This window comes from Tenrec ecaudatus, chromosome 9, assembly GCF_050624435.1.
Source record: "Tenrec ecaudatus isolate mTenEca1 chromosome 9, mTenEca1.hap1, whole genome shotgun sequence".
In the NCBI taxonomy this organism is placed as follows: domain Eukaryota; kingdom Metazoa; phylum Chordata; class Mammalia; order Afrosoricida; family Tenrecidae; genus Tenrec; species Tenrec ecaudatus.
In genome coordinates this window covers 157,714,937-157,737,800 of record NC_134538.1, presented here as the reverse complement: position 1 = coordinate 157,737,800, position 22,864 = coordinate 157,714,937, and the positions used below count along the sequence as shown (strand labels likewise).

General features: G+C 50.0%; 1 protein-coding gene and 1 pseudogene across 1 annotated transcript in view; one reads left to right on the top strand and one right to left on the bottom strand.

Annotated features, from left to right (window-relative positions):
* The window catches only part of TBXAS1 (thromboxane A synthase 1), a 116,957-nt gene extending 94,694 nt beyond the window's left edge, over positions 1–22,263 (bottom strand). The window contains exons 1-4 of the mRNA XM_075557406.1: positions 22,189–22,263; positions 20,951–20,973; positions 17,198–17,291; positions 14,607–14,659 (exon numbers count right to left, since the gene is read on the bottom strand). Of these exons, the coding sequence (XP_075413521.1) occupies positions 14,607–14,659; positions 17,198–17,291; positions 20,951–20,973; positions 22,189–22,263 (245 nt within the window). The remainder of the gene's footprint in view (positions 1–14,606; positions 14,660–17,197; positions 17,292–20,950; positions 20,974–22,188) is intronic.
* Positions 3,277–4,064, top strand: LOC142456600 (RWD domain-containing protein 1 pseudogene; annotated as a pseudogene).
* Positions 22,264–22,864: the final 601 nt, after the last annotated feature.

The following is a 22,864-nucleotide window of genomic DNA, read 5'->3' as shown; positions in this document are numbered from 1 at the left end:
GCTTCACCCCCACCCCCACCCTTGGGAAAATTACACAGGAAACCAGGTCAAAGACTATTGATAAAAAGGAGAGCATATTTGCAGGATATCTTACATCTAAGGGGCTCCTCTCTGTAACATATATGGAGCTTCTACAAATAAATTAAGGGAAAGATCAATAAGCCAATGGAAAAGTTGGCAAAGGGTTCCGCAGCAAAGAAAACATAAATGGATGTGTGTTTGAAAAGATGTTCAAACAGTCTCGTAATTAGAGAACGGCGAGTGAGACTACGGCCATGCCCCATCAAGTGGGAAAGACTGAAAATGCTGACGACACAGCTTGACAGCAAGCACGCGGGCGAACCCAGTGCTCTCCAGCTCCTGTTTATGGCTGTGTAAATGACCACGATCCCCACGGAGAACAGCTTAATGCCCATCAGAATAACAAATGTAGGAATCCATCCCATGGGCACACGTACACAGGAGATCGGGAGGGGGGGGGGGCGTCTATATACAAACCATCACTTTGTAAAAGCAAAGGATGGGCAAGACATCGTTGGGAACTTGAGTCAGAACTATGGGATGGCCAAACAACGGAATTCTTAGGAAAACAGTATCATTTTAAAAGATTAACAGCACTGAAATCGGGCCATTTTCCAAATACCACGAGTGACTAAAAGCACCACAAGCAGCCGTAGACGGCATGGAGCATCCCGGGGGTGTTAGAGAACAGTTCACAGAAGCGGCCCCAGGGAGAGGTGGCTAGGGGACCAAGGTGGGAGTCAGTTTTGTTTTTTTTCTAGCTCTCCCTGTGTCCTTTTTGAATGGTGTAATTTGGGGTAGGTGTATATGGTAATGAGTGTCTGTGCGTTTATGCAAAGCAGTTGACTTCATTAAGGGCTAGAGGGACGCAGGTGCCACCAATCAAAATGGAGGGCATGAAGGATGAGCGCCAGGTACCAAGAAAGTCAACCAGTGAGAGCCGCATTTGTACCAGAAATCAAGGTCAAAGTGACGTGGGGCAAGTGGGGGGAGGGGAGGCGGATGAGGCTACAGATAAGGAGACTTGCAGACCAAGTATTTAAGAAGCACATTTCTCTGGTGTCAAAGATCTATCATGTGACTAGAGATAAGAACCCGAAACAGACATGCACAAGAGACAGATGGGCCTCTAGGATTTGCTGATGGGTTAGACTTTGGAAACGATGTAAGTACTTATTACTAATTAATACCAAAACCAAACTCGTGGCCATCAAGAGGTTCTCTCATCAAACACACTGCTGTGGAGCTGATTCCGACTCACAGGGACCCCAAACCACAGACTCAAACTGCTCTGTGGGTTTCCGAGACGCTAACTCCCTCTGAGAGCAGAAAGCTTCACTTTTCTCCCACGGAGCAGCTGCAGGTTTCCAACTACTGACCTGCAGCCCGACTTGGAACCCACGATGACACCAGTTGCCCTATAGGGCAGTGTTGACTAGTCATGGCATCTTAAGGGTGTGTCACCCACGGGATTACACAATCAGTTACAAGTCGAAGGTGGGCATAACTCATTCCGTGTACCTCCAATCACACATGTATGACACTGCTCTCATTTCTGAGTCCGCGAGGGCCCATTGTCGGCCCGAGAGAGATGACAGGTACTCAGGGATTGACAGGCTGGGGCGGGGGTGGTGTTTCAGGCAATAACTTGGGCCTTGCTTGCCTCGAGTGAGGTTGCTGAGGGTGGTGCTGTGTCATGGGAAGGCATTCTAATCAAGGGGAGCGACTAAAAGTGGGAGTGACATGCAGTCTGTTTCCTGCTTTCCATTTAAGTCCACAGGTGGCAGACATGACTGCCTAGTTTTATTGCCACAGAGCCTAGCAAAGCAGACTGCAGGATGAGACTTTGGGTGGAAACAGCTTGCTCCCAGGGAGGGTGGTGGTGCTAGTGGCCGTGGTGGGGGTAATGGAGATGGTGGAGGAGATGGTGGTGGTGGTGATATGGGCGTTATTGGTGGTGGCAGAGGATGGGTAGTAGAGATGGTGGCAGGGGTGGTGGTGGTGGTGGTGGTATACGTAGTGGTGGGTGGCAATAGTGGTGGTGGTGGTGGTGGAGTGATGATGGTGAGGTATCGGCAGTGTTGGTGCTAGTGGTGGTGTTAATCAGAAACATTAATATTGCTAACTCTTCTGGACAGGAAAGTCTCAGCAGTAAGTAGGAGAGGAGAGGGGTAAGGACCTGATTTCCACTTGTGGGTCCTGACTGCTGACTGAGTTTTGATGAAGACTACCAGAGAATAAGCAGTTATCTTTCAGGCCCCGCACAGAGAGGCCGTCTCAGCTCACAGTTTTCCCAGCATACAGTGGTATCATACTAACTAAGAGCACAATACCTCTGTCTTTCGCAGACTTTGAATCCATTGATGGATTCACCTCTCAGTTGTGAAACAAGCTATTATTTCCATCTTAAGAGGACTGTTACGGGTTGAGCTGGGGCCTGCTGCACTGTTGGTTAGGCATTAGGCTACTAACAGGAAGGTGGGCTGTTCAAACCCACTAGTTCCTCCCTGGGTGAAAGACGAGGCTGTTTGCTCCCATACAAGATGTGTAGTCTCAGAAACCCTATCTAGGGTCTCCATGAGTCGGACTGGGTCTGATGGCAGTGGGTTTGGTTTGAGTTATACATCGAAATTCGTCCTCCAAAAGATAGTGGAAGTCTTAATTTCCAACACGTGCAGATGTGGCCTTATTTGAAAATAGGATCATAACACATGTTATCAGTTAGGTTGATACAAGGTCATGCTGGAGTAGAATGTGTCTTCATCCAGTGTCCTATAAAGGAGGAGAAGCGAGACAGAGGATCACAGAGGGCAGGTGGCCACGTGTCGATAAAGGCAGAGAAAGTGCCCTCCAAGGTGAGCCCAGAGCGGGACACGGTCAGCCTCAGCAGCTCCACCACCGGCGGCTCTGTGGTCCTCCTCCCTTTCCAGGTGCCAGTCATGGTTCCATCATTCGCTGAGGTTGGCCGCGTCCCGCTCTGGGCTCACCGTGGAGGGCTTCCTGACCTCCCTTGGGAGAAAGCGCTTTCTACCCCGTGAAGAGCGGCAGCCTCAGAAACCCCCGGGGCTGTAGGAGCCGTGCCCACTCGAAGGCAGTGGGGGCTTTTTGATGGATCTTCCTTCAAACACGGATCCATCTAAAAAGCTGTTGAAACTTGTTGCGAAGATTCAGGGATTTAGGAAGATGACCACTTAGGTTATATTAAAATTTTTATATTAGCCTGGACCTCAAAATTGTTTGTTTGTGGCTCTCCAGGCGCCGCCGCGCTACCCGCTGCAGCGCGCCGCCTCGCCGTCTGGGCCACCCATGGGCAGCGGCGAGGGGCACGATGACGGACTACGGCGAGGAGCAGCGCAACGAGCTGGAGGCTCTGGAGTCCATCTACCCTGACTCCTTCACAGTATTCTCAGAAACCCCGCCCAGTTTCACCATTACTGTGACGTCGGAGGCCGGGGAAAATAACAAAACTGTCCAGACTACGCTCAAGTTTACATACAGTGAAAAATACCCGGATGATGCTCCCCTTTATGAAATATTCTCACAGGAAAATTTGGCAGAAAATGATGTTTCAGACATTTTAAAGTTACTAGCATTACAGGCTGAAGAAAACCTTGGCATCTTTACTCTAGTATCAGCTGTGCAAGAAAAAATTAAACGAAATAGTAGATCAAATAATAAGTAGAAGAGAAGAAGAAAAGAAACAGAAAGAAAAAGAAGCCGAAAAGCAACTATTTCATGGCACTCCTGTTACAATCGAGAATTTCTTAAGTTGGAAGGCCAAATTCGATGCAGAACTCTTGGAAATGAAAAAGAAACGAATGAAAGAGGAGGAGCAAGCAGGAAAAAATAAATTAAGTGGGAAACAGCTATTTGAAACAGATCATAATCTTGACACGTCCGACATCCAGTTCTTGGAAGATGCTGGAAATAATGTGGAAGTCGATGAGTCTTTGTTCCAGGACATGATGACTTGGAACTGGAAGATGATGAGGACGATCCAGACTCTCCTCCTGCTGATGCCGAGAGTGACTCAACCGACTAACGGACTGGAGAATATGCTTCTGATAACTTTCGTCACTGAACTTAATAAACTGACTATGAAATTAAATTAAAAAAAATTGTTTGTTTGTTTTCCCCGTGACACAAAATGTCTCCTGTTTTCTGAAGCCACCCTCGCTGACTGAGACCAGTGTCTTCATTCCCGAGAGAGCTCGTCTGCAGGCGCGCACAGAGGGCAGAGCCGTGTGTGAACACCTGTGACCCGAAACCGGAATAGCAATGCTCTCTGGCCTACCCCCTCCTTCACAACTATAGGCACGGTTCCACAACGGAGTGGCATTTAAATGGTATTGGTTGCATTGGCGTGCTGTGCTGAAGTGTCAGCAGTCACAAACTAGTATTTAGAATCAGAAAGGACCTTAACGATCAGCTGGCTCCACCCAGCCTTGCACAGGTGAGCAAACCGAGGCTGATTACAACCAAGGAGCCTCCGTGGCGGCTCACGGCTGCCCTCCGGACTGACCCGCAGCGACCCCGTAGGACCAGGTAGAACTAACTGCCCCTGGGGGCTCCCGAGACCAATTCTTAACGGGAAGCAAAAGCTTCATTTTTCTGCCTCGCAGCAGCTGGCAGTTTCCCACTGCTGACCTGTCCATCGGGAGTGGGATGTTTAAACACCGCCGCCTGCTGCGGCTCAGCCCTGTTTGTTCCCGGGGAAATGCTGTGAGCGTTGAACGAAGAAGCCGCGCTCGCCGCAGCCTTTCTGTCTTTCTGCTTTTCACCAGAGACGGAGACAAAGGGGGAGGCGATCTCTACAACCTCATCGGAAATTATTCTCCGTGACTTAAGCTTTCATGAAATGAAAAGGATAAATTGTGTTAACTTAATTAAAGTTGGGTGGAAAGTCGATTGGACATCTTGTTGTCAAGGAAACCAATTCTCTACTCACCATTCCTTCCCCCACCACATGTATATCCACAGTCACACATTCACACACACGCACACACACACTCACATGCATCTACTACACACATACATCCCCATTCACACACACTCACCCACATGCACATGTATCTATACACACTCACACACATATGCCCATACACATTCCACATATACACATACACACCTGTGCAAGCAGATACTCACATATACACCCACAACCACACATACACATAGCACACATGTTCACAGAAACACACACAGACCACACACATCTACACAGTAACATATTTACACATGCACACTCATGCACACAAACCTCCATCACACACCATACCCACATGCACACACCACTCACACATATACACATCACGCTCCCCCGAGATTTTGAAGTGCCTTTTAAACTCTTCAGCTGACATTTCAACGTGATTGTACATCCCCAAGGGCTCTCCTCTGAAAATGTGTGCCTGCCATCCTCCAGGGGAGCGTGCCCTACCATTCAAGCTCAGGGACTTTCTCTAGGTCTGGGGACAGCCCTGTCACGCCGAGTCAGCCCCAGGTCCCAGAGACTTACGGAAGATCTCCATGTCAGCCTCAAATGGGACTGTTGGAAACAGAGCACTGTGGCAGGAGAATTTTAAAAACGAGTCCATAGGGTGGCAGGCGAGTCAGGGTCCTATGGAGCCTGCAGTCCCATTCTTGTGTCACCACGGCACTCACCGGTCCGTCTACCCGATTGGTGCTGGTGTGTTGCTGGAAGCTCGCCTCCGGGATTTCCCATACCAGTGGGGTAACCCATGGTGAACAGGTTTCAGTGGAGCTTCCAGACAAAGAGAGACTAAGAAGAAGGGCCTGGCTATCTATTTCTGAAACAATCGGCCAATGGAAGCCTTATGAATAGCAGAGGTGGAACATCATTTGATACAGCATTGGTAGATGGGCCCACAGATTAAGGCACTCAAAATGCAACTGAGGAAGAGCTTTGTCCTCCAGGTTGTTGTTGTTGTTCGGTGTCATCAAGTCGGTTTGACTCATAGCAACTCTAGGTTCAACCGAAGGAAACACCACCCAACACGTGCTGCTGTGGTTGAGCCCACAATGGCAGCCACTCTGTCAACCCATCCTGTCGAGGACCCTCCTCTTGCTGTTTCCCAGGAATGAGCTCCTTCTCTGGGGACTGTTCTCGCCTGGTGACCTGTCTGAGCACAGGAGAAGAAGTCTCTCCATCCTTGCTTTTAAGAAGCATCCTGGCCACACTTCTTCCAAGACCGATTTGTCTGTTCTTTCGGCAGCCCGTGGCTCTTTCAATATTCTTCTCCAGCGCCGTCATTCAGATGCGTCAATGCGTCTTCAGTCTTCCTGATTCAGTGTCCAACTTCCACACGCATAGGAAGTGCTTGAAAACGCCGTGGCTTGGATCAGGCACACCTGAGTCCTCAGAGGGACGACCTTGCTCTTCAATGCTCTAACGTGGTCTCGTGCAGCAGATTTACCCAGTGCCAGGTGTCCTTCCAGTGCAGTGTCGTTTGACCTCCCGACTGCTGCTTCCTTGAGCATCGGTTGTGGATCCAAGTGAGATGAAATCCTTGACAACTTCAGCCTCTTCTCTGTTTATCATGTGTGACCTGTTGGCCCAGTTGTGAAGATTTGAGTCTTCTTTACATGGGTTGCCATCCATACTGAAGGCTAAAGTCCTTGATCTTCATCAGCAAGGGCTTCGATTCCTCCTCTCTTTCAGCCTGCACAGTTGTGTCATCTACACATCAAACTCATTCACTGTCATCAAGTCGATATCAACTCAGCGTAACGCTATAGGACAGGGCAAGGCTGCCCCTGTGGGTTTCCGACTGTAACTCTTTATAGTGGACTTAGAACACGCTGTCTTTCTCCCAAGGAGTGGCTAGTGGTTTTGAACTGCGGACCTAACAGATGGCAGCCCAGTGTGTAACCACCATGCCAGCAGAGCTCCTTCCTCATATAGGTTGTTAATAAACCTTCCTTCAGTCCTGATGTCACATTCTCCTTCGTATAATCCAGCTTCTTTGATTATTTGTTCATCTAACAGATTGAATAAGTAAGGCGAGAGGATACAACTCTGACACACACCTTTCCTGATTTTAAGCTATGCAGTAAGTCCTCGTTCTATTCGCACAACGGCCTCGTGATCCATGCCCAGGTTCCCCGTGAGCACAATAAATGCTCTGGAATTCACATTCTTCTCAAGACTATTTACAGATTGTTATGATCCACACAGTCAAATGCCTTTACATAGTCCATAAAACACAAACAATCATCTTTCTGGTATGCTCTGCTTTCAGCCAAGATCCATCTGAGTCAGCAATGACATCCCTTGTTCTGTATCCTTCTGTCAACATGCTTCTGCGACCACTGTTGGATAATCTTCAGCAAAAATTTACCTTTGTGTGATATGAATGATACTGCTCTATAATTTGCACATTCTGTTGGGCCCCCTGTCTTTGGAATGGATACAAATATAGGTCAGTTGACCAATGTCTTGGCGGAGATGAGTGAGTGCTTCCGGCGCTGCATCCATGTGTTGAAACATCTCAATTGGTGTTGCAGTAATTTCTGGGGCCTTGTTTTTGGCTAATGCTTTCATTGCAATTCAAACTTCTTCCTTCAGCACCAATGGCTGTGCCACCATATGCTACCTCCTGAAATGGTTATATGGGTACCGTCACATATTCGTTCCATCTTCTTCGGCTGCTTTCTGCATCATTCAATATGTTTGTCCACTCAATCTTTCAATATTGTAACTCGAGGCTTGGATTTTGTCTTCAGTTATGGAATACAAAAAGACTTTCCCCCAGCTTTTCTCCCCCAAAGATACGCCAAACATTAGCAGTTGTTTGCCAGCTCTTGGTGGGAGCTCAGATACTTAAGACATTCTCCCTGAAGGCATTCAGCCTTCAGACTACTGTCTGGTCCCACCACAGGTGGGGCTCACTCCCTGTGTTAGGGACAGTGGATTGCTTCCCCTGAAAGCTTGGAGTCTCCAGCTCAAGGGCAATCACGGTTAGGCCGCCATCATGAATCTAGCATCTGCCCATCTTGTCACATGTGTGCCCAATGCCTGCCCTTCCTATTGCATGTATACACCTAGATCGTCCCCCTCTCATTGCTATATTACCTATAACACAACCCCTTCCTGTGATGTAGGTCTTTACCTGTAATTACGGGGCTTGCACGCTCCCAAAAGATATATAAGCCTTGGTTAGCAATAAATCACGCTCGTCCTCCTCTCTCCTGCACTCTCTGCCGTGCTGTGCACAGACCTGGCTGCTGAAATCACGGCCATCCGGGAGGTGAGCGTGCTACTATGAAATGTGTCTGATTTCTCTATTTCACTCTCTCTCTCCCATCTCTCTCCTATTACGCTATTCCTTTATTACAAGCTTTATATATCTTAACTGCACAAAGGCACTTACTGAGCCCGTGATTAGTTGTGGGGGGCTGCCCTTACTCCCACCTTCAGTTCTGTCCATTTGAAATGAGCTGAGTTTGTCCTTCCTATTTGGTTTCCTCATTAGGTCTTTGAATATTAATCGTGATGTTTTCATGTATCTTCTCGAGCGACCCTTGGAAAATTCCTGTTCACCTCTGATGCATGATTTCTTCCACTTGCTTTTGCCGCTCTGCTTTTAAGAGCAGGTTTCAGTCTCTTTTGACAGCCACGCTGATCTTGGCTTGCTTTCTTGTGTTCTTAATGGCCTCTTGCTTTCTTCAGGAGTGATGCTCTTGCGTCATCTCACAGCTCCTCGTGCTCAACGGCACATCTGTTCCTGAGATGGTCTCAGAATTCAGGAGGGATAACCTCAAGGATGTGTTTTGGCTCTTGTGGACTTGTTTCCATTTCCCTCAACTTCAACCTGAACTTACAACTGAGCCATTGACAGTCTGCTCCACAGTCAGCCCCTGGCCTGCTGATACTGAGCTTCCCCATTGTGCCTTCCCACAGATGTAGCCCATTTGATTTTAATGTATTCCATCTGGAGAAGTCCGTGTGTACAGTCTCCTTTGGGTTGTTTGAAAAGGTATTTTCTATGAAGAAGTTGTTGGTCTTGAAAAATTCCATCATTCAATTTCCAGCATCCTTTCTATATTTTTTACAATTGCCTTCCTGCCTTCTTTGTTTCCATCTTTTGCAGTGATAGGCTGTCCACTTCAGAACAATCAACCAGTGAACACCTTACGGATAGCATGGAACAGGGTCAGATAATGAAACCCTCACGGGTAACAACAGGACATGACCGGCGATGGTGGCAGCAGACGAGGCCCTCGGGTCAGAGGCACTCAGCACATGACTGAGGAGGAGCCGTTTCCTCCACGGAGAGTGGACAACAGTGACCGGATGAATAAAGGCTCTGCTAGTAAAGACCCTAGGACCTGCCTCCGTTGATGGGCCTTGACTCCAAATGAGAAGGAACAGCTGCAAAACTCCATGAATAACCAGAACGTGGAATGTACAAAGTATAAATCTAGGAAAAGTCAAGTAGTCAAAAACGAAATGGAATGCAATAAGATCGATATGCCAAGCAATAGTGAGCCGAAATGGATTGGTACTGGCCATTTTGAATCCGAAAATCATGGTTTACTGTTCCAGGAATGACAGAATCAGGAGGAATGACATCGTATTGATGGTCAAAAACGACATTTCAAGATCCATCTTGAAGTACAACACTGTCTGTGATAGGATAATATCTATCCACATACAAGTCAATACAACTGTTCATCAAATTTATGCACCAACCACCAAAGCTAGTGATGCAGAAGCTGAAGGATTCTACTCACATCTTCAGTCTGAAATTGATCAAACATGTGATCAAGCTGCATCGATAATTATTGGTTATTGGCATGCAGAAGTTGGCCTCAAAATAGTCTACCTTAATGATGAGGATGACGTCATGCTTACAAAAGTAGAGCCATCAAAGCAAGAGAAAGGCCCTCAAGGAGCAGACTGGCACAGTGGCTGCACCAGTGGGCTCAAACATGGCAACCTGGTGAAGATGGGCAGGACTGGGCAGTGCTGTGTTCTGCTGAGCGCGTGATTGTGAGTCAGAAGTGATTCGAAGGACCCTCACGACAACTCGCCCCATGGAGGATCTGACTGAGAGCAGACAAAACAGTCAGCATGTAAAGTCTGTGTTGGAAATCTGTGTGCTTTCAGCCGGTTAAATCTCTAACACGGTAGGTGGCATGAGCCAGGGCTTGGTCATCTGACTCCGGACACAGAAAGAGATCAGGCTGACTGGCGAATAGAGACCAGTGGAAGCCCTCAGCACAAGGCCTTTAGTCACCCACCCTTCAGACCTGGAAATGAACTCACCCCCAAACCTCAGATGTTGTCCACACAATGGACAGTTCAAGAAGGGGAACACCAGGGAGGCATGGACACCTTTGAATCATCAACCATTTGAGAGCCTGTGTTAGTCTGGGGACTTTAGGGAAACAAATCCACAGCAACTCATGTATAAGAGAGAGTTTTATATGGAGGTTAAGTGCGCATTAAGAAAACATCCCAACCCAGTGCTGCCCAAGCCCTCAAGTCCAACATTAACCCATATGTCCAACACCAATCCACAAAGTCCTCCTCCATCTCACAAAACACATGCAATGATGCCAACTGCAGGAGGAAAGCAGAATCAGTGAGCGTGTAAGCATTTCAGTGCTGGCAGGGGTCTCCACACGGCTGCTACAGCACCCAGGGCTGCATTGGGGTAGGTCCATGTGGCTTCTCCTCAGGGATGTCTTGCAGGAAGTGAGCCTTGCCAGCTTAAGCAGGGAACTACTAAGGCAGTTGCACCCTGGTGTGATCACCACAAAGCAAGAGACCCGAGAACTAGAAAGACAAGGCTCACCGAGCCATTTATCCCTCCACCCTTCAATTAACCCCACATGTGTTTATCAGCCAGGTTGGCACAATAAACCAACTAACTCAGAGCCAAAGGGTCACATTACCCAAGGACAAAGTTCAGAAAACTTAGGGAAAAAGGAAGATTAGAAACAGGAGGAAGTAGGATGCATGGTGGTTCTTGGAAGAGACAGCGATGACGGAGATGAAGCCAAGTGTTCATGGGCCGTTGGATGGGAAATGGTGATCTGCTCTGCCAACCTCCACCCAATTCACAACCAAAAGGAGTCGTTCTTAATTGATCATGTAACCACCGCAGGACCCAGCAATTCCCCTTCTCAGTATACACCCCAAAGACTGGGAAGCCGGGACTCAGACAGTTGTACATCACTGGGATAACCCAAATGTCCATCAACACATGAGCAAATTCACAAAATGTAGTTTCTGCACGCGATGGACTATATTACTCAACTGCAGAGAGAGGTGAAGCCTGACACATGTCAGGACCTAGCCACACCTTGACAACATTGGGCTAAGTGAAACAAGACAAATAGTCTGAGACTCCGAGGCTCTGAGATATTCGGATTAGACATATTCATGGAGGCAGGAAGTAGATTAGAGGTTTCCAGAAGCTTCTGGGAGGAGGAAGATAGATGTACGAACACAATAAAGATTATTCTGAAAAAGAAAATCCAGGAATGACCACAAGAAGGACCTATTGCTTCACATGCTGAGGACTAGGGACCATCAACGCCCCAGTCCAGCACTGTCTTTGTCTGCATCAGGGGTGGGAGGCCTTTCTCCTGCCCCGGGCCATCTGGATGTTTATAACCTCTTTCTTTGGCCACATGGCCCCACATTTCATGAACTCACCCCTACCGTGATGAGTGGATCTGCTTCTTTTTGGTGAGACATGTGACCTAAGCTGATCATGACAATTTCTCTGGCCTTACACAGGCTGAGGGCCAACGCTCTCCACCTCAGGTCCACCCTGTTGGCCTGGGGAAAGAATTAACGACACCCCCTTTTACTTTTCCAGGGGCCCCTCCCTGGGTGACGGCGCTCTGTTGGTGTAGTGGTTAAGCACTGGGCTACAATCCACCAGCAGAAAGACTGAGCTTTCCACTCCCATAAACAATTCCAGTCTCAGAAACCCACAGGAGGTCGCTCTGAGTCAGCATTGACTCCATGGCACTGAGCTTAATGAGTCTCCCTGCGTGGCACAAACAGTTAAACACTCAATTATTAATAGTTGACTCCCACCCAGAGATACCTGGGAGACAGGCTTGGCTGTTTCCAAAAGGTCCCAGGCTTGGACACCCTGTGGGGCAGGCATGCTCAGCACATACACGGTCCCACAAGTCAGAATGGGCTTAAGGGCAAGTGGGCGGGAGGGTATGTGGGGCTCGTTGGTTTCCTAGGAAACGTGCAGTAGGTTGGATGGCACATTGGAAAATCACCCTGCAGGAGATCCCTGCATCTTAGAGCAGCAGTTCTCAACCTGTGGGTCATGACCTTTTTCACAGGGGTCACTAATTCTTAACAGTAGCAAAATGACAGTGAAGAAGTAGCAACGACAATAATGTTATGGTCGGGGTGTCACCACCACATGAGGAATGGTATGAAAGGGCCACCGCATTAGGAAGGTTGAGGACCACTGTCTTAGAGGGTTAGTGGAAGAAGCTCAATCAGGTTTAAGTTAACCTGGCATGGGCTGTCCAAGCTTAGTTGCCATGTGAGTTCAGGACTGCTCACCCAAAGTCAGCAGTTCAGACCTACCAGCCATTCCCTGGGAGAGAGATGAAGCTGTCTGCTCTCTGAAAGACTCACCACCTCGGAGACTCCTACAGGGTTGTGATGAGCGGATGGATTCATGGCCGTGGGGATTGGGGGGAAGTGCTGTGTGGAGGTCCTGGGTGATGTACATGGTTAAAGTGCATAAGGAAATGTGGTGAAGAAAGTTGACGGTGCCCGGCTATCAAAAGAGGTAGCCTCTGGTGTCTTAAAGGCTTGACGATAAACAAGTGGCCATCTAGCTCAGAAGCAACAAAGCTCCCATGGAAGAAGCGCACCAGCCTGTGTGATCACGAGGTGTTGATGGGATCAAGTATCAGGTATCAAAGAACAAAAACATCATATCATTGTGAATGATGGGAGTGCAGAGTGGAGACCCAATGCCCATCTGTAAGCAACTGGACATCCCCTTACAGAAAGGTTGCGGGGAGGAGACGAGTTAGTCAAGGTGCAGTAATAGCACCAACAAAACACACAACTTTCCTCTAGTCCTTTAATGCTTCTGTCCCCCCACTATCATGACCCCAATTCTACCTTACAAATCTGGCTAGATCAGAACATGTACACTAGTACAGATAAGAGCTAGAAACACAAGAAATCCAGGACAGATAAACCCCTCAGGACCAATATGGAGAGTAGTCATACCAGGAGGGGAAGGAGAAGGTTGAGGGAGAAAGGGGGAACCAATCACAACGATCTACCTTATAAGCCCCTCCCTAGGGGGAAGGACAACAGAAAAGTGGGTGAAGGGATACATTGGTCAGTGTAAGACATGAAAAAATAATAATAGCTTATAAATTATCAAGGGTTTATGAGGAAGGGAGGTTGGAAGAGGGAGGGGGAAAAGGAGGAGCTGATACCAAGGGCTCAAGTAGAAAGAAAATGTTTTGAAAATGATGATGGCAACAAATTGTACAAATGAACTTGACACAATGGATGGATGTATGGATTGTGATAAGAGTTGTATGAGCCCCCAATAAAATGATTTTTTTTAAAAAGTGCTTGGCTGCTAAAAGAAAGGTCGGCAGTTCAAACCCACCCAGGGCACCTTGGATGAAAAGTCTGGCACTCACTCTCATAAACAAAAATCAAGAAAATGGTAAGGGGGTGTTCTACTGTGCCCTACTGGGTCACTATGAGACTGGGTCAACTTGCCGACTCCAACAGCAGGCTCTGTTTGAAGCTGCCTGGCAGTGTGACCATGTGACATGTTCTCCATCCACTCAGAGCAAAGCTGGTGGCTCCAGTCCACTGCACAAGAAAGGCCTGGAGATCTCCTGCTGAGAAGCTAGCCACTGGGAGTCCCTGGTGGCACAGCGGTTAAGCCCTGGGCTGCTAAGGACAAGACCAGCAGTTCAAAACCACCAGCTGCACCACAGGAGAAAGACAAGGCTTTCTACTCCCACAAAGAGTCAGGAAACCCACAGGGGCAGCTCTACCCTGTCCTAGCGGGTCACTGTGAGTCACAGGCGACTCGATGGCAGAGTTCAACTTTCGGGTTGTTTCTGTTTTGAACTCCTGTGTCTGGAGCCCAGTTCTACTCTAACACGTCTGGTCCCTGTGTGTCAAATCAACTCAATGGCAACACGTTGGGTTTGTTGGTTTGTTTGGGAATCCTATGTATGGAGGGAGCCCAGTTCTATTCTGACCTTCCTGGGATCAGAAGCAACTCGATGGCAGCTGGTAGGCTTTGGGCATACTCTGTGTGCTCAGGACACCCATTGGGTGCAGCGGTGAGAGAGGGGAAAGGCTCTCAGGTCCCGGCTGAGGTGAGAAGGGTCCTGAGGACTGGCCACTTTCCAGGCCAGCACAGTGTCCCCTTGGGCAGCCTCTCAAAAGCTCCCTCAAAGCCATGGAGTTGAAGCTGGCACACAGCCACCCGACAGGCCTCAGAAAGATAGACACCCACCCAGCATCCCTGCCCTCGCAACAACTTCCAGAGCAACTCCACTCATGGTGGAAGAGCGCTCTCCCTTACCCGCTCAGAGGGCCGTACCGCTTCCGGAGCTCCAGGTGGCTTTCCCAGAAACCCTGCAAAAACATGGGGGGAAGCGTCAGCGGGGGGGGGGGGGTGAGGAGCGTGGGCTCTGCAGCCGTCCTCGGAAGCCAGTCAGGGACAGCAGAGGCAGAGGGTTGAAGTGATATTGCTTTCAAGTAGTTCAAGGGGAACTAGAATCAACTAATCCCTTTCAGAATATTTCCTGCCAAGTCAGAATCTTGGCCAGCTCTGCTCTAATGGACAGAGGAGACTGTCTGTACTCAAATTCTTTGTGTATAATGACTGCAAAAATATTTGAAAACTGCTTGCTTCCTCAAGCATGTCAACATGCCCCTTTGCTGTTGGCTTTATCAGTGGTTTGTTTTGTTTTCTTCTTGGCAAAGCCTCTCTTTGTGTCAACTTCCCCCGAGCCTGCCCCTGTGGTTGGAAATCCCGAATCGTTGTCATCCATGTTCAATAAGCATTCAAAACACGAGAAGCTTCCTTGATCTGGGACAAAGCACTGAACCAATGTTGCCACGTGGAAAGCGTGCTTCTGGCGATATGGAAACGGGGTGGGTGGTCAGCGAAACGCCCGGGGACAGAGAGGGTGTGCTGACAGGCCTGGGCGGGGGCGGGGCGATAGATGAGACGTGTGCTGTTGTGGGGATGGTCTTTGCTTGCAGATATTGGGGCGGAGGGGGAGGGCAGGGAGGAGGGTCTGAAGATGCTGGAGCCACTGTGGTCCCGGGGTGGAGTTGTGTAAGGGGTGACAGGATGCGTCCAGCCCCGGGGGAGTGTTCTGCAGGTGGAGGGCAGGGACATGATAGAGCCCTTGCATTTTAGGAATGGAGTAGATTTGCGGATGTGCAGGGGTTGGTGTGCGGACTGGAGGGGTTGGAAGATGCTAGACTCGCTGTGGGTTACAGAAAAGGGGAGAGGAAGGAGTTGGTGGGGGGAGGGTTGAGGGTGGCAGAGGTGCTTGTTGGGAGGGGTGTGTACGCCATTCTCAATCAATGGGCTGAATCTCACAGAGTGAGTATGCCATGTTTCGAGGGGAGCTGCTGTGGATACAAATTACTCAAGGAAACGAGGGTGTTCTAGAAAGTTCTTAGTGGAGTTGGTACACCCGAGGATGAGGAGTGGAAGAGGAGCACATGTGGAGGTTCCCATAGCAACGGTTACCCTGTGTCCCTGCAGTGTTACTGCTGCTGCTGTTTTTAGGTACCATCGAGTCCGGATTGACTCATAGTGACCCGCTGAACAACAGAATGAAACACCACCAGACCCTGCCCCAGTGTCACAGTGGCTCTGAGGTTTGAGCCCACTGTTTTGGCCACTGTGTGAAGCGTCTTGGTGAGGGTAGATGTGTGTACGGGTGCGTGAATGCATGGTAGATGTATGTGTGAATGATAAGTGGATGGAATGATGGTGGATGGGTGGCAGGTGGATAGATGGATGGTAGGTAGATATAGATGGGATAGATGGGTGAATGGATGAATGGATGGTAGATGGTAGATGGATGGTGGGTGGGTGGATGGGTGGGTGGGTGGATGGATGGATGTATAGGTAGAGGGATGGTAGATGGGATGAGTGATAAGAGGGGGGTCTTTGTTTTTATCTAAGGATTCATCCCAGAAGCGGAATTCCTCACAGATCACCTTCCAACACAGCGTGCCCTCAGTGCAGTAGGCAGTACGTAGTATGATGAGAACATGACACGGAGGCCATGTCTGACCTCATGTGGCTACACAAGGGAAGGTAATCATTTCCATCCCAGCTCAAGGCTGATGGCCACAGGTAAGGTCAGAGATGGCACCCTGTCCATCTTTTTTCACCCTCTTCTGACACCAGCACTCTGCTCTTCTGCTGGGTTTGAGATGGTCACACAGAACTCACGGGCCATAGCACGATGGCAGTTTGTGCGGGAAGTTAACAGGTTAGCACCGGCCAGGATCATACAACATTAAGGACACATCTCTGATCCACAGGAGTGCCTCCCCTCAACCAGCAGTCAAGTACCTCTCTGGGCCTCAGTCTCTCCGTCACATGGTCCCTTGACCTCTGCCTCGCTCTGTGGGTCAGGAAGCTGCTCCTCTGCCTCAGTCTCCTGGTCTCCAGTCTCAGCACGGCATGGCCTCTGCTGCTTCTGCCACTGCAGGCAGAGATCTCAAAGGAGCATGCTCCCCTGGTGGCTCCTCACTGATGGTCCTGGGAATTCTTTCTCTCGGCTTCCAAGATGGCTCTCTTATACCCAGGTGAATGGCAAAATGGACCTGTCCCTGAGGTAGAGTCCGCTGCACCTTATTTGCATGATCCCACCCAATCACTTGGTAGCGGGTATAGAGAAATGGAGAGAAAGGCTATAAGTAACCCATTAATTCACTTATGAATATAAGGCCATAAGTGAACCAATTAATTCACTTATGAATATGATTGAATATAGTTCTATTCAATACAAGTGAACCACTTCACCATCTATGGGCTCGTAGGTGGGAGCCTTGGTACTCCGTGGTTAGAAGCTGCACTGAGCTCGGCAGGTGTTCTGCTCAGATTCTAGATCACCTTGAAGGTGCTTAACCAGCCCTTACCTGGCGGAAAAACGTCAAGTTTCCAATAAATGGGGAAGGCTTGGGATGTCTGATGCCCAACTTCTTCAGCCGTGAAAATGCTGATGTGGAGTACCTGAGGAGGAGAACGCAGTTAGAACATGGACACCCTCGTGCTTACCTGTGCACTGTTGGCTGCCCGGTGGTCAGCGTTAGTGAGCTCTCCCTGTGAAGCACAATTCTACTCTGACACATGGGCTGGGGGGGCGGGGGGGCAATACATTGGAGTCGACTTGGCAGCAACTGGAGTTTGTTGTTAGTTTTGAAGGACTGAAGAGGCCAAGGCCTAGAGGTGAGCCAGTGACTAGAAACTCAGCGATTCCTTCTGACGGAGGGGCCAGGGAGCCCTAGGACCTCAGAGCTCCATCTGAGTCACCGACAGCAAGGAGGTACCGCATGGGAAGGTGCCCGTGATGATCATGCCCCACCTCTGATCTCCAGCCTCCATCCATCTGTCCACCTGTTGGTTCACCCACCCACCTGTCTACCCTTCCACCTGTACACCCATTTGTCCACCCACCCATCTGCCCATCCACCTGTTGGTCCATCTCTCCACCCATCCACCCACTCACCCACCCACCCATCAATCCATTCACTTCTGTCATCCACCCACTTACCCATCCACTCACTCATCCACCCACCCCCTTATCTAGCCATTCACACACAGCCCATTCACAGACAGGAGCTGGTCCCACTCTTGCAACTCCCCACCCTAAAATTCCCTCCTATCTATGGTTTTCTACAACACCCCCTCCTCAACTCAGTTCCTTTGTCTCTAAGCCTATCGGGAACACTGGCACATCAACTAAGATGGAGATGACCCTCCCTGGGCCAAGCTGTGTTTGTATTCTTGGCCAGCACTGACCCTGCACATCATATGTCTCTTGGCACGTTCCATGGCTTACGAGGGGGAAAGAGAACTTAGGCATGGCAGGGACACACCATGGGAACATGGCCAGTTGGAATCCTGGAAGTCTTTGATGTCGTGGCCAGCGACCATATGGAAAGCATATTCTCTTACCCCTGAGTCAGGACACGTTACTCTGCCCCTTTCCAGGAGACAGCGGCCGTCTTAGAAGTGCAATGTGGTTGTCAAAACATTGAAAGTACTGAAATACTTCAACAGCTTATGGGAGCAGACGCATAGTCACAGTGGCTTCCCAAACCCTGGCCATATGGCTCCATCTCTAAGTCACCCAGCCAACTGGGTGAAAAGTTCAGTTCATTCAGCAAAATTAATGAGTCAAAATGGTTGTTTAGCATCACACCGAGATCAGCCAAGTCTCATTTGTGAACAAGAAGAAATGTAGAGAGGATTGCTCCAGTCTAAGGAGCCCTGGTGCTGACCCAAAGGTCAGTGGTTCAGGCCCATCAGCCACTCCTTGGGAGCAAGATGAGGCTGTCTCCTCCCATACAGATGTGCGGCCTCTGGGGCCATTCTCCTCTGTCCGACCAGGTCTCTATGAGTGGGGTCCACTTGCCAGCGGTGGGTTTACGGGTTGAGTTACAGGACTCCGGCTTCATAGAAAAATAGTCTAATATTCCCTCAGAGCAGGGGTTTCCAGTCTTCCTAACACCGCGACCCTTTCATACGGTTCCTAATGTGTGGTGACCCCACCCTAACCATAACATTATTTTCGTCGCTACTTCATAACTATAGTTTTGCTACAGTTATGAATTGGGTGACCCCTGTGAAAGGGTCATCACGACCCACAGGTTGAGAACCGCTGCCTTAAAGTGGCGGACTGGGTGCGCCAGCCTGGGACCTCTGTCTCTCCCAGCGGCAGCCTGGCAGAAAGCACCTGGAAGAACCCAGGCCTGCAAAGACACCAACAGGGCAACGCCAACACCTAGCTGCAACACCTAGCTGCTCGGGGTTCTCTGAGCAATGGTCTATTTGGCCAGGGACCGACTGTAAGGGGGCCGAGTGCCCCTGCCCGCCCCCAGCTCTCTCGACTCAGGTCTGACCATAAGACTGTGGTACTGGATTCGACAGCCCCCTCTCCCCCAGTACATGATTGGAACCCGTGTTTCCCAAAGTGGGAGATGCCAGCCCCTGGGAGGGGCTCTAAGGACCTAGCAGGGCTGCAGAAGCAGAGACCTGCATGTGTCCCTGGATTTGGGGCTAGAGGACAGACGCTTTCATTGCCAAGGGCATGCCGAGAATTTTTTTTCCTGAAAAGGGGGGCCAAACCAGAACCGTACTCCCTGCCATCGGGTCTGTTTGGACCCCAGAAACCCAGACTCTCTGCTGGGGGGTCAATTCTGACCCATAGAAACCCAGTGGGACGGGGCAATCTGCCCCTGTGGGTTTCCAAGACTGTCCCTCTTGATGAGAGGAAAAAGCCCAATCTTATCCTCGCCATGCTGAGTGCTGGTGATTTCAAACTGCTGTCAGCAGTCCAAGGCATAACCCCTACGCCACCAGGGCTCCTGCGAAGGGGGCAGTATGGCCACGACGTGTGGGACCCGATGTCCAAACGCAACCGTGCCCATGCTCAGCACACGTGAGTCAGTCCCGTCAACGCCCCTCTTCTCTGGAAGAGATTCCGAAGCTCTCGCTAACAGGCTCCCTGGCCCCTTCCCTGCCTGCACTGAAGGCCAAGACCCGAGACTCAGCAGCCATCCACCACGGCCCCGCTTCCAGGGTCTCAGTTCACCAGTTTGGGGGATATTTTGCTAAATGTAATCGCTAATGGGTAGAAAAAACTGCATAGATCTTGGGCCACGCAATCCCATCTTTAGTTTTGTAATTAGCTCTCTTGATTGTCTAATTAAGGGATGAGAAGTCCGAGCCTCATCAGGATGCGAGTCCACACTCTGGTTATGTAATTCCGCGCGCTGCGGGACTGAGGACGCGTGGAGGCATAACACTCAGATTCAGACATGCCCAAGCATGTGGGACCACAGGGGACTGTCCCCAGCAGCCGCCAGCTCGCCTTTGGAGCTGGACTCAAGGGTCGGGGCCAGGAGCCCTTGGTGAGGAACTGGCCCGAGGCTGTTGTCAGTACCCAGGGTCGCCATGCCGACTTCAGCTGCTGAGGTCACCACTGCCAGAGACTCATTTGTCCTCTCCGCACCTTGGTCCCGGGATGCCCGTGTGACCCACTGTCTGCGTCAGCAAGTGCTCCATGTGGAGCCACAAGCCCAGGGCTACCCAGGCACCCGGGGACCGAGGGGTCAGTTTGAACTCACATGGACCCCATGTTGACCATGTGGAGCTTCCCCGGGAGATTTCCTAGGATGGTCTTTCTCCCTCCCAGTGCCGGGTGGGCTCAAAAGGCCGACCTTGCAATTAGCAGCCGAGTGTTTTTTCCCAGTGGACGCTCTCAAAGCCAAACCCACAGCCAGTGAGTCCATTGCGACTCATAGCAACCCTGTAGGGCAGGGAGGGGCTGACCCCGTGGGTTTCCACAACGATACAAGTGAAAAATCCTCACCTTTCTCCCTTGGAGTGGCTGGTGCTTTCAAACTGCCTACCTTGCGGTTAGCAGCCCAATAACCAATCCGCTCTGCCCCCAGGCCTCCGATTGTACTTCTAGGGACCCATGGGTGGGTGGGGGGAGAAGACTCAAAATACTTCCTCCTTGTCACTTTAAACATTGCCATTGTGAAGTAAATGTCCTTTGTATATCAGATTCCTTCATTAAGACCCGTGTCATTCCGAACCAGCGCAGGTGGCCCAGGCTGCGACTGTGCAGAGCAGGTAACCGGCACTCATGGCGCCATCGTCACCACCTTGTGACACTGAGCACAGCCTTCCACGGATGGGCATGAACGTAGGGATGACCCTGGGCACCTGCCACTGTGGTCAGCAGACTCACGTTGGAAATGACAACACAAAGAAGGGATTGGAGCTTGTGCGTGTGTCTTCCGGTAGTACCTTGCAGTGGAAGATCGGTGAATTGTGAAGGGCTCAGGGCCGGGTGCACCTGACTTCTCTTCCCCACATGGATGGTTGTAGAGCTGTTGCTCGGGCCAACGTCGGGCACAGGACGCGACGTGTTGCCCAGTCCTGCGCCATCCCCACACCATTGGTGGTCAGTGGACCACCGTGTTCCAGTTTACGCTGGTTGGTTTTGGAAGTGGATGGCCAGAGGCCTTTCTTCCTAGTCTATCTTAGTCTGCGTGGCAGTTACGTAATCGACAGTCAACTCGAGGAAGGGGTGAGTCTAGCCTGTCAATAAGGTCGCCGCTTGATGACCTCATTTGGAGGTGCAACGGAGAAAATAGCTCACTGGAGGCCAGATACACTCTCTCTGCTTCATCTTCCTGCTGATAAGACACATGGAGCTGCACTGATGGAACCAGAGCGCTGGAGCTGGAGGAGCCACATGGAGACCCACGCCAGCACTGAGATGCTTACATCTCCACGGGATCCACTAGACTTTCCACCCACTGGCCTGTGATCTTCCTGCATTTGGCATCATTGCATGTCTTGCATGAGTCTAAAGAGGAATTTATAGACCGGTATCAGACATGTGGGCCAATATCGGACTTAGGAACTTGATCTGCACTGGGCTGGGATGTGTTCCCAATATTCAACTGCGCTTGTATATAAAGCTCTTTCTTTTTCCCCCAATCACTTTATTGGGGGCTCATACAACTCTTATCACAAACTATATATACACCTATGTATCAAGCACATTTGTACATTTGTTGCCATTATCATTCTCAAAACATTTGCTTTCTACTTGAGCCCTTGGTATCAGCTCCTCATTGTTTTAAAAATCACCTTATTAGGGGCTCATACAACTCCTATCACAATCCACACATACATCAGTTGTGTGAAGCACATTTGTACATTCGTTGCCCTCATCATTCTCAAAGCATTGGCTCTCCACCCAAGCCCCGGGCACCGTAAAGCTCTTTCTTACACACATATGCGTGTCCATGAATTTGTTTCTCTAGTCCACCCGGACTAGCACAGTCTGGAAGCTCCGCTGAACACGTTTGACATCGTAGCATCTCACCAAGTCTCTGCTGATGGACGGGCGGTGCCGGGAATTGAACTGGATCTCCTGCCTGGAGGGTAAGAAGTCTACCATGGAGCCCCACCACCCTCCCTTCCAAAGTAAAGTTCCATTTTGAAAAGCTGAAACTTTCCCAATTTGTGTTTTCCCCAAGGCATAGGCATTGTCTGATGTGTTTGAGGAGGTTGGGTGACCCATGGTTGTAGCCAAAGAAGCCACTTGCTCGACCGGGAAATTCGGATGAACCATGCCTTAAAGCCATGGCCAAACTGGTAGACTCCAAACAGAGGACGAGCCAGAGGAATGGCCTGCCCTCTGCACGCCCTCGTCTGAGTTCTGGGGTTGACTTCGGGGGCAGCACTCACGTGCTCTCCTCCAGGGTACAAGTGGGTGCAGCCAGCTCCTCCACCCGTTCCATCCTCACCGTGAACCAGTCATTTCCAGTTCCATGTGGCCCCTGAGGGTCAGAGCAACACCAGGCCCCAGGGGCTTTCCAGTGGCTGGTTTTTCAGAAGTGGATCACCAGGCCTTTCTTCCATGGCTACTCTGGGTTGGAATTGAACCGCCATCCTTTCAGTGAACAGCCAAGGACGTCAACTGTTTGCACCACCCAAGGGATGCCATCTTGCCAACACCTTCAAAGGTGTCCTATTTGGTGAGCTGCTTTGGGCAATTT